The 12574-nt window shown below is 42.5% G+C and overlaps 1 protein-coding gene across 1 annotated transcript in view; it reads right to left on the reverse strand.

Annotated features, from left to right (window-relative positions):
• Positions 1–1226: 1226 nt before the first annotated feature.
• The window catches only part of SETD7 (SET domain containing 7, histone lysine methyltransferase), a 53224-nt gene continuing 41876 nt past the window's right edge, over positions 1227–12574 (reverse strand). The window contains exon 8 of the mRNA XM_003820675.6: positions 1227–7037. Within this exon, the coding sequence (XP_003820723.1) occupies positions 6857–7037 (181 nt within the window). The 3' untranslated portion in view covers positions 1227–6856. The remainder of the gene's footprint in view (positions 7038–12574) is intronic.

Consider the following 12574-nt stretch of genomic DNA (forward strand, 5'->3'; position numbering starts at 1 on the left):
TACCTCATTCTACAACATTTGGGCCCAAATCAATCATCTTAACCCATGAAAGTTGCCCAATCTTTCACTTTCAAGGTTAGCTTCTTAAGCTTCCCTCAGTCTGTATTAAATTTTTAATCCTGTATTCCCCTTTCCCACAAGGAGGAAGAATATTAATATTGTGATTTGACCCATGCGTGTTAGAGGGTGAAGCCTTGCCTGAAAGATCTAGCATGTGAATGTGTCTGTGCAGGTGGAAAAGCTGATCCAACATCAGTTTGGACCCAGTCATCTCACTCGTTTCTGTTTCCTTCCTTCCATGGAAGGAAGTGTGATAAAATCAAGGATTGGGCAACTGAGGGAGGCAAAATAAAGCAGGAGATCTCATGGCCTGCTTCAGTTTGAGGCCTAACTGTGCCTCGTGTAGCCCTGCCAAACTTCCTAGAATTCACTTCTTTGGGGTCCTGGGCAGAAGGCCCAGCTAATAATGAGGTACTATGTTGACTCCTTTTGTCACTGGCTTTTGTGGTTTACAAATGTAATCCCAGCACTTTGGGAGGCCAAGGCAGGCGGATCACTTGAGGTCAGGAGTTCAAGACCAGCCTGGCCAACATGGTGAAACACCGTCTTTACTAAAAATACAAAAATGAGCTGAGTGTGGTGGTAAGCGCCTGTAATCCCAGCTACTTGGGAGGCTGAGGCAGGAGAGTCGCTTGAATCCCGGAGGTGGAGGCTGCAGTGAGCCAAGATTGCACCACTGCACTCCAGCCTGGGTGACAGAGTGAGACTTCATCTCAGATTAAAAAAAAAAAAATGGAAATGTTGACTGTGATTAGGGCAGGAATAAGGGATTGCCAGGGTTCTCAGCTCAGACTCATCCTCAGACTGCCAAAATCTACCACAATGTCTAACAAAATTTCTATATTTTCTTTAAATCATGAAGTTTCCTGTCTTTCAGCTATTTGCCCTGATCATCTCATTTGCATTCCATACCCTTACCATGTATGTATTCAATCCGACACTTTCTGTTGGTGTGGCTAATCCTTCTGGATTTATGGGTGTATGTGGAATCATATCAAATCCTCAGCTCTTACTAGAATGCTCTGAAAATGATAAATGGCTAATAATATTTTAAAACAACTTAAAATGTAAAGTTCACTTAGCAATTTAAATATACAGGTAGACACATTATAAGAAAACCATTATTGCTTTTCTAACCTAGATGACCAAAGGAAGACAACGACAGATGATTGTATATTTTGTTTAATACTTGCATTGTTTCTATAGCGCAATTATAGCAATCTTTAAATTTACTTTCATTACAAATATTTGTCAAGTTTTGTTTCAGAAACATTTTTCCTACTCTCTTGCATCATGCACCCAGACACACTACAAAAAACTCATTCATAACACAGTAAGGGCAAACATTATTCATGTAAACATCTTTCATTAATTTCCCATAATTTAAAAAAATCATAGAATTATAGATATTGAATAAGGCTCATAGTTTTAGTTCAAATTCCACAAGAGACCAAAGATGCTCGTTAACTGTGATGGGGTTAACTTTTGGTTGCAATAAATGCTGAAAGCATACCCCTGGCTTCTACTTCTTCAACATACCTCACAACCTAATAAATGTATTTCAGGATAAAGAGAGAACATAGAACACCCAGGAGGAAACTTTTGAAGAAGGGAGCTCAGAATCATGGACATAATTTTCCTATGTGATAAGCAGGTATTACATAGTCCCTGTAGCTTCCCAATACATGAATCAAGGTTAATTATCATAAACCAAAATGTAACCAAGTAGATATGTTGATACATTGGCATGTGTGTTCGTATTGCTACTATACACAGTGAAAATTTATCCTAATATGTATCATTTCATTATATCCAGGACCAAAGTGGAAAAAAAAACCCCACTCAAGTTGAATATCATCATAAAGGAGTTTTTGTTTGTTTGTTTTTTCAATAACATAAGAGTCAGGAGAGCTGGGAGGTATGTCCTAGGGATGTGATTGACCCTTGATATTTAACAACTTTGAACAACTGTGTGTAAAGTCACAGACAGAGGAAGCAAGGATTTTTGTTATCGGAGGACGTCTCTCTCTCTGGTTGGAAGTTTGGTGCTTGGGTGCATAGTCTTCCAGAGCTGAGACAGGAAATGTACTGTGCTGAGAAATGGGCCCCTTGCCAGATGCTCCCCTCTCCTTCCTCTCTGCGAGGCAGAAGTCAGAAGGTAGAGATTGCTGGCAAAACTGTGAAGTCCCACCCTGGGGTCTGAACCCCAACTCCACTGAGGGCAGCCTCCCTGACGTGTGTGACTAGGCAGTAAGGGTGGCGGTTGATGGCGGCCGGGAAACCGAGTTTCGAGGTTCACATGGCCAAGTCTGGCTTCTGATTCTGCTGCCCTGCAAAGAAATTGTGCTCCAGATAACTGCACCGGTGTCTCTAATGCCTCTGATTCACTCTCAGGCCCCTCAAAGGCCTGCAGTGATATCACTAAAAGGTGAACACACCTCCATTAGCACCTAACTTCCACCAGGAAGCGGCTGAGGCACTGGGGAAGCCTACGAGCTCTCTCCACGTCAGTGTGCAACAACGCCGAGGAAGTTGCTGAGAGTCAGAGTTATTGTAGGCTTTTGATTTTTAAAAATCAAAATTGATCTGCATTACATCTCAATAGACTCAGATAATTCTCACCAAAATTTTTGTAATGTGTTTAAGTAGCACTGGAATAATTCAACTTCATTTAAATATATTCATTCTATCATGAAAATATTTCATACAAACATCTATTTACATACAAACACATTAAAATTTGTGAAAAGGGTTCCCACCCCTGTGGTTGTATGGCTTGAAATAGTTTCATTGCTTTGAATATGTACGCACACATTTGGCAAAAGAAAACTATTACAATTTAGTATTTTTAAAATTAAAAAAAGTGACAACGAGTTTCCAAATTCCTGAAGGGAAAGATATAAGAAAAACAATAATAATCTATCAAGGTACCCCAAGTAGATGTAAATTTGATATACTTTGTGAACCTTTGATCTGTGGCAAATAAACATTACAACTGTCAGTCTTGCAACATAGTTTTGCTTGTTTTTCTAAAACAAAAGATATCTGGATTCTAAGTCACTACTCTTAAGACAGAAGCTTGAGGCAACTGTTTTAAAACAAAGCAAAACGGAAAACGATACCTCTACCTTCTTGGAAGATTTTAAATGCATGTTGCAGTGAGTGATTTAAATTTTTATATATTAAATGAAATTTACGAAAAGTGCCACATACTGTCTCCCGGAGAAGACAACCCTTTAATTCACTGTTCACAATTAATGCAATTTTAATAGTTATATTTAAATGTTAAAAATGGTTACATTTGGCCTCATTGGCCTTTCTGGGTGGGTCGTTGGTGATAAGGAAATAGTTTTTCGAGTGTGAAGAACCCCCATAGGGCAAATAGGTTTAACTACAGTCCTAGACAGGTTCAAAGAGCTCTTGGAAAACTAATTTCCTTCTTAGTGTCTCAGGTAGATCAAGGATGAAGCAAGTTAAAATAAGAATAGGTACTACAAGACTCAAGAACTCCTCACTGCTTTCTTTTTGATCTCATCATTCCTTTGTGTCGGAAATTCAGTCTTTCCAGTTGTTTTTGTTAGTCCATTCAAATGTCCATTTGGGGACATGCTCCTACAGGTTAGTTCCTATTCCTAACTCTAACACAAGATAATATTTCATCACAGAAAAGATGCTAAGGGAAGATCTGGTCATGCAGGAGTTGGACTGAGACAGCTCTGAGTGAATCTCCTTGAGATTACAGTGTCGCACACACACATAGGCTCCCGCTGTTTTTCAGGAGAGCATAAAGTTATTTCTTTATTCCCCACCACATGGAATCTTCCACGTCTGCTGTGATTCTGATGCGATGAAATGACCAGATGCAGCGGCTTCCTGACATATTTCCTTCCCCAGCAGATGTAAAGTAGAAAAATACATTCTGAGTATTCTTTTCCACTTGCGTTTAGGTTCAAACGGGAAACAAACCCTTCCGTCCTCAGCTGTTAACTCCTTATAGAACCTCCACTCCCTTGACTTCTTTCCCTACCTACAGAACTCAGTGAATCTCAAGCCCCACTCCGATTCCAACCTGCCACGGAACCTTACATTTGGGAGTATGTGTGTGTGTGAGGGGAGGGGTGGGGAAGACAGAGCCAGAGACATAAGCAAACAGAGAGGCACACACAGAGGAAAAGCCAGATGAGGAGGGTCCCAAAGACATGCACAGAGCCAGAGAGACTCAAGAAAGGTCAGTGCAGGGGACTTGGAACAGGGAACAGGAGAGGGCAGCTGGGGCTGCTGTTACCCAGGACACCCAGGCGTTCTCACATATGCAGAGAGAAGAGGAAAGAGAGCCAGCCAGAGAAAGAAGAGCTGGAAGACACAGAGAGTATGAAGAGAGTTGGGAGGAAGACATGGTGAGGCTCAGCGTGGATGCATTGCTTCCTCTGATTTGCGTGGAGGTCACAGACACACTGCTGAGTTTTAAGCTCAGAGTGTTACCATTCAATATCTCATCTGAAGAACTGATTAGCAGACTAATCATTACTTACAACTCTTCAATTCCTTCTATCCAATTTTGAAAAAAATTCCATTTGAATGGGATAATTAGAGTAGCCCCCCCTTAGGATGTAAATTGTACCCCACTGCAGCCAGGACCAGAATGCTATCACTCTCAGGAATGAAATCATTCAGAGCATAGCTGCATCGGGGGCATGACCAGCACTATCCTCTCCCTGACCGCATTCCCTGACCTGGCTGCACAACCCACTTGATCGAGGTTAATGCAAGCCATCTTTCTCCTGAAGACAGTCACTCCCTTTGGGCACATTTAAATTAAAGCACCTATCAGAATGCAAGTCCAGAGGCCCTGGCCCATCTGTCACAGTGTATAGAACGGTCTCTTTCTACAGAGTAAGAGTGACCCTATCCTGGTGCCTTTAAATCTAAAAACTCTATTCAGTTCCTTAGGTGGGCAATCTTCCTGGAAGCACTGACAACTTCCTCTCATGGGTGAACCATTGGCTTAAGCTTTCAAGCAGGGATCCAAATGGATCTCCCTGAAACCACTGCCACCTAGCTGCAAAGCATGCAACCGGGTGCTCTAGGAAGCCTGGCGTTGCAAAGAAGGGAAGGGCAACTCTGTCAATGTGCCCAAGGGCCACCTGAAATGAAAGTCATGAGCAGCCTGGGATTAAGCACTTTTGTTGTAGTCTTCATAAAGCAATGTGCAACTGACAAGAAATAGCAAACTTCCTTCTGCCTATGTCCTCACTCTTCTTCCACTGAAGCCTTCTCTCATCAGCTGGAGCTCACTATCTGCTACAGCTTGGAAGGCCTTAGCTTTCCAGACCAAACTGACTCAGGTGACAGGAATCACAGCTGACAGCTGCAGATCAGCATAACAGCTGCTCTCCAGTCCTTCCAGCCGCTGCATCGAGGTGTCTAAAAGAGACAAAGCTATGGCATGTGGTGAGGGTGCTTATAAAAAACAAAACTCTCAGAATTCATTCAGAGCAATCCCAGTGATGTTACAGATCTAATTAGCTAAACTAAAAAAACAGGGGTTTTCTCCTTATTTCTGCAGTTGTGATTACACATGGCTGGCAAAATGGCTGAAATGCTATTGATAGTGTTGCTTTTAAACTATACAGGTGTTCAGTCTTAGTTTACAATGTTTTGAAGCAGGTAAGTGCTTTGGAATTACAATGATGAAGAGTTTTAGCATCAAGGTTTGATTTGTACCTAGTAATCAGTGTGTCTGCCTTAGTAGTACTGACTAAAAAAAATTTTTTTTTGAATTCTGTTAGAATTCAAATTTGCTATTTGACTTTTGAATTCAATGCACTGTGCCACAAGCCTGACCGCGCTATGTTATGTACATTTAATGTGTACTCAAGGAGGAAAAAATTACTAGCACTACTGAAAATATTGCAAAATTGCCATAGTTACCGCTTAGAAATACTAGTTTTCTTCTCTTCTTTCTTAAAGTATATATTACAACTCTTCCATAACTTAATGCAAACAAAGTAAATTCATTTCTTCTCACATCTTAAAGCAAAGATATCTTTGTTTACATGCGAGAATAATATTCTATAATAATACCTTGGCCCTATGAGCCAGTACTTTATATTAGGACATAATAATAAAATGATGATATAGAAAGAACCAGAGAGACCTACACACTGCTATTGATGCAAAAATCCATTTGGAAGTTTTCTCTTGTAAAGGGTATCTAAGAAAGAGAATAGGGCTGAGGGGTGAAATGACTTTAGAAGTGGGCTTCTATTTACTAAGAAAAAAAACAAAGCCATTCTATTGCAAGATACAGATCAAAGGTTAAAAGGCAAATTATACTACATTTAGAGAATAAAGATGTAGTAATTGTCAACCCTTAATACGGCACATATGCAAGTGTGCTAACACAATTTGCACTGGCCATAGGAAAAAAGCACTATGGAAAAACCACTGACTAAAAATGACTGAAAAACCCCGTTTCCCTGTTTCAGTCTAATCATTTGGCATCTCCGAATGTGGTACAGATTTAGACTTGAACCACCAAAGAACATCACGCTGTCTTATGTCAAATGCTCGACAATACCTCTCAGTAGGACGTTGTTGCAAGGCTAGCTAATTTTAAATCTGGTATGAGTAATACAGTCAAACCTAGTTAGTATGCGAGAAAGTCGTTGCTAACGCATGGTGAGAGGATGTGACGTCACAGCATGAGCAGTCCCTGGTTGTCCCATTGTCAGATAAACGTAGTGCATAGATCCAAGTTTCTATTCCAGGTCTCTGAACCCCAAAGCCAGGCCTTTCACTTTTGCTGGGTCGCCTGGAAGGCCTTCAGCTCCACCTGGTACCACTCAGGGGCTTCAGGCCCACTCTTCCCGGGGGGGCTGTGGTCATAGCCATAGGCAACGGTGAGCTCTTCATCGGCCTCCACTGCTCTCAGGGTGCGGATGCATTTGATGGGCCCAAAACGGGGGTGGACAAACCTAAACATCAAGATGCACACAGTCATTCCCGGGCCAGACCAGGAGGTTGGAAGCAAAGGCTAGGGAGGGGCTGATACAGGAATCACCCCCAGGCACTCTTCCCTGGGCACACCTGGTATGTGCCCAAAGTGTGGTCACCCAGCATCAGTTTCACCCGAGAGCTATTAGACATGGAGCATCTCGGCCCCATCCCAGACCTGCTGGATTGGAATCTGCATTTTAGCGACACCCCCAGGTGATCCACTGGTGTATTAAAGTTTGAAAAGCACTGCTCTGTTTTTTAAAGCATATTTGGCACCTTGCATTTATAAACCAACAATTATGATCAACAACAAAAATCTGTCGTTAATGAGAAATCAGATCCAGTGCAGCCCGCCAGCATTTGAGCTTGTCTGGCCAGCAGCATCAGATTACCTGGCTGTATCTCAGGGAGAAGGCTTCACCAGAGTGCTTTTGGAGTTGTAAGAAAGAGCCCTGTGGATTTTCAAAGGCAAAAACTCTGTATTCCACCCTATACATAGAGAGGAAATATTATTTTCTAGCATGAAAGTAGATGAAGATTTCTTCCCAAGAGGGAAGTCTAGACCTCTCTGCCAACCTGTTTATTTAGTATTTCCCTGTGAAGCATCCTATGAAGGGAGCAGTATCTCCTTCCTACAACAAGTCCTCTTGGGACCAGAAACGAGGTTAACACTATGGCTATGTTCATTTGCCGAAGGCTCCCAATCCTGTTCATCTGCACAGCTCCCTGCAGAACAGGCAGATAAATAAGCAATAAATAGACTTAGCTCACCTAACAGCTGCTGAAATGGATATATGTAAGGCATGGCCAGAAGAAATCAGCTTTATTTTTATATGCATCTGGTCAAATCAATCTCATTCATTTAGAGTCTTTTTTTTCTTTTTTTCTTTTTTTTTTTTTTTGAGACAGAGTCTTGCTCTGTTGCCCAGGCTGAAGTGCAGTGGCATGATCTTGGCTCACTGCAACTTCCACCTTCCAGGTTTCAGCAATTCTCATGTCTCAGCCTCCCAAGCAGCTGGGATTACAGGTGTGCGCTACCATGGCCAGAAGATTTTTTGTATTTTTAGTACAGACAGGGTTTTGCTATGTTGGCCAGGCTGGTCTTGAACTCCTGGCCTCAAGTGATTGGCCCACCTTGGCCTTCTAAAGTGCTGGGATTACAGGTGTGAGCCACTGTGCCCAGTTTATAGTCGTATTTTGCACAAAGGGTTGGTGAGACAGCAAAGGAGAAGGTTCCAGGCCCTAAGTTAGATTGGTGCTTGGTGGCTGGACACGGTGGCTCACATCTGTAATCCCAGCACTTTGGGAGGCTGAGAGGGGTGGATCACTTGAGGTCAGGAGTTGGAGACCAGCCTGGCCAATGTGGTGAAACCCCATCTCTACTAAAAATGCAAAAATTAGCTGGGTGTGGTGGCGCACACCTGTAATCCCAGCTACTTGGGAGGCTGAAGCACGAGAATCGCTTGGACCCAAGAGGTGGAGATTGCAGTGAGCTGAGATTGCTTCACTGCACTCCAGCCTGGATGACAGAGTGAGACTTTGTCTCAAAAAAAAAAAAGATTGGTGCTTGGGGCATGATAGTAAGTACTTGGCTGGTTCCTTCTATCAGTGGTGGAGGAATGGGCATGTCTGTAGCTTTGGGACTTCTTTTATGTGGAGTAAAAAGGAACAACCTTTACCTCACACCAAAGGGGCCTCTATGTCCACCCTCTTGGGTATCATATCATGTTTTGTGGAAAGGACACTTGGTGTCAAGACTTTGGTGTGAGTCCTCATTCAACACATTTTTACTGCATCCTCTTGGAAAGTTCACCTTATATCTCTGAATCTCACTTTCCTCATCTGTAAAATCATGATGATACTAGTAATAGTTATCCCATAGGGTCTTTGTCATGACAAAATGGGGTCACATATAGAAAGCACCTTATACAGTGCCTGGCACAAAGTAGGATTCAACTAATATTGGTTACTGCCTGCCTGTGAGCATGCATGTGTGAACACAAAAGTGAACAGAGTTATCAGCCTGTACTCCACCACAAAGGAGATGCGTGGACTGTGGATTCAGGAATTCCTTATGAAAATCACAACTCTTTGCTTAAATTAAAATATTTCACTTGGCTGGGTGCAGTGGCCCATGCCTGTATTCCCACCACTTTGGGAGGCTGAGGCGGATAGATCACCTGAGCTCGGGAGTTCAAGACTAGCCTGGGCAACATGGTGAAACCCCACCTCTACCAAAAATACAAAAAATTAGCCAGGGGTGGTGGTGCGCACCTGTTGGTACCAGCTACTTGGGAGGCTAAGGTGGGAGGATCGCTTGAGACTGGGAGGCAGAGGTTGCAGTGAGCTGACATTATGCCACTGCACTCCAGTTTGGATGACAGAGACCCCATCTCAGAAAAAAAAATTAAAGTAAATTAACATATTTCACTAAAAAAAAATGCTCCTGAAATACAGGTTGGTTAACCTCTGGTACACTGAAAAAAAAAAACAAAAAACAGACCCTGTGTTGAATTTCCAGGCCTAAAGCTTCTCTTATAATCCTCTTTTATTTTCATTTTCCTGTTCATTATCATCATCATTTTCAGAGTGTAGATAACGGACAGACTGAAAAGAAAGAATTCAATTTCAGGTGTTGATTGTTGAAGATGACCCAAAGGCACAGTGGTTAAGAGCCTTAACTGCTCTGCCTTGGAGACCTGCTTTTCCTGTCTGTGATCTCGATGGTGATAGCAGTGGCCTCACTGAGTTACTGGGAGGACTGAATGAGACAATGCATGAAGAGCATCTAGCACAGCACCAGCCCATAGTGAGTGGTCTATAAACGTGAGCTACACGATTAGCAGTCAAACCAAACCTCTGTGCCAAGTGGCTTAGCCTCTTGTCTACAGGTTGTCTAGGAAAGCAGCTCTTATCTATTTGTCCATTTGGCATTTTGTACTAGATTGCGTTTCAAACAGCTTATGGAAGTGTTTTGTTTATGTTAAAGTGTACATATCAGGGCCAGGCATGGTGGCCCACACCTGTAATCCCAGCACTTCGGGAGGCCGAGGCAGGTGGATCGCATGAGGTAAGGAGTTTGAGGCCACCCTTACCAACATGGCATAAACCCGTCTCTACTAAAAATACAAAAATCAGCCAGGCGTGACGGTGCATGCCTGTAATCCCAGCTACTTGGGAGGCTGAGGCAGGATAACCACTTGAACCTGGGAGGTGGAGGTTACAGTGAGCTGAGATCGCACCATTGCACCTCTAGCCTGGGCAACAAGAGCGAAACTCCACCTCAAAAAAAAAAAAAAAAAAAAAAGGGTACATATCAATACCAATGATTTTTGAAACAAATGAATACCATAAATTGGTATCTGAATTTCATATTTGGTTATTATTCAAGTAGTCTTCTCATTACCCCAAATAACTAAGATTTGGTCACCCTGGGCTTGCTTGCAAACAAACTAACAAACAACAATAAACAAAATGAAAACCTGCAGAGTACAGGGACTTGGTTTTGTACAAATGAAACCTTCTCTTGTCTCCTGTGCTGTCTTCCTTTTGGTGAGAAAAATCATGTCCTTGCAATGAAATCAATAACCTGGTTTGTTTTAAAGGAGTAGTCTTAAGTAGCATTTATGATTGTTTGTTACCACCCCTTTAAAGGGTTGTTGTTAAGCTGTGTGCAGCTTGGAATGATGCTTTGGCCTAATTCACCCTGGCCATGAAAGCCTTGGAGTTAATCACAGTGTCAGTTTCATTTCACATGACACATGTCCTTTGCCATTTCTACCCGTCCTTTAAACAGGAGTTGTAGCTTCAGTGCTTGTTAAGGGCTGCCAAGGAGAGCAAGTCGTTGCCAGGAAAATTTTTAAGCCATTTCAAGGATGCAGGGATGGACATTCTTGAGGAACTTCCAAATCCTGGCAATTTGCCTACAGATTAAATGCACATGATCTGATTATGCTTATGCTAACAAGCAAGATGACCGAGGGACTGCAAGCTATAACTGAACAGAAAAGGTTGCAGGCAGCTCACTGGCTCCCAGGAAGAACTGGCATTCTCAGGCCAAGCTAAGGAGAGCAACGATGATGGCACAAAGAATCCCAATTATATCCTCTAGAGCACAGTCAGAGATGTTTAGCTTTGGGAAGAACACGTTCAGGGGTCATGTAAAAACTACTAAAGTGTTTGTAGGGCTACCATGTAAAAGAGAGTCTGACATGGGACACAGGAAAAAAAGGGAGACAATTAGAGCCAAGGGCTGAATATTTCAGGGAAACCCATTTGGGCTTATTATAAAGAAATTTCTAGGCCGGGGGCGGTGGCTCACACCTGTAATCCTAGCACTTTGGGAGGCCGAGGCGGGCGGATCCCCTGAGGTCAGGAGTTCAAGACCAGCCTGGCCAACATGGTGAAACCCCATCTCTACAAAAATACAACAATTAGCCATGCATAATGGCAGGTGCCTGTAATCCCAGCTATTCGGGAGGCTGAGGTGGGAGAATTGCTTGAACCTGGGAGGCAGAGGTTGCAGTGAGCCGAGATCTCACCATTGCACTCCAGCTTGGGAGACTGAGCGAGACTCTGTCTCAAAAAAAAAAAAAAAAAAAAAAAAACAACGAAACAGAATTTTCTAGTCATTGGAACCCAGAAGCTAATTTTGTAATGTCTATTTCATTTGTCTATTTGTCTGGACCTTTGTGGATAATGTAAGCTCCACACCAATGGAGGTTTCCAAGAAGAGGTTCAATGAGCAGATGGAAGAGAAGGCTCAAACTCTAAGAGGATTATTTGATTTTTTTAAAAAAAACAGCTTTGTTAATACATAATTTATATACAGAGTGGAAATATATGTACTCCTTTATATATATTTACCTTTTGAAGTAGATAATTCAGTGGCCTTTCAACCACTGAATATCACAAATACATACAAAATTCGGCAACCATCACCATCATCTAATTTTAGAACACCCGCCTTAGAACATTTTAATCAGTCCAAAATGAGACCACAGTGAGATCCCATACCCATTAGCACACACTCCTCATCACCCCTCCCCAGCCCTAGGGAACCACTAATCTACTTTCTATCTCTGTGGATTTCCTACATTTTGGACATTTCATATAAATGGAATCATACATTCTTTCACTTAGCATAGTGTCTACAATTCTCATCCATGTTGTAGAATATGTCAGTACTTCATTCCTTTTTAGTATCAAATAATAGGGACTCTGATTTTATAGATCTTTTCCAACGCTGAGATGTCATGCCCTAGGCTTAGGACTTTATTTTCCTTCTTTCTTTCACATCATAAAAGGGCTCCCGGCTGGGCGAGGTGGCTCACGCCTGTAATCCCAACACTTTGGGAGGCTGAGGCGGGTGGATCACCTGAGGTCAGAAGTTCGAGATTAGCCTGACTGACATGGTGAAAACCCATCTCTACTAAAAATACAAAATTTAGCCAGGTGCGGTGGCACATGCCTGTAATCCCAGCTACTTGGGAGGCTGAGGCAGGAGAATCACTTG

The sequence above is a fragment of the Pan paniscus genome, chromosome 3 (genome assembly GCF_029289425.2).
Source record: "Pan paniscus chromosome 3, NHGRI_mPanPan1-v2.0_pri, whole genome shotgun sequence".
Lineage (NCBI taxonomy): Eukaryota > Metazoa > Chordata > Mammalia > Primates > Hominidae > Pan > Pan paniscus.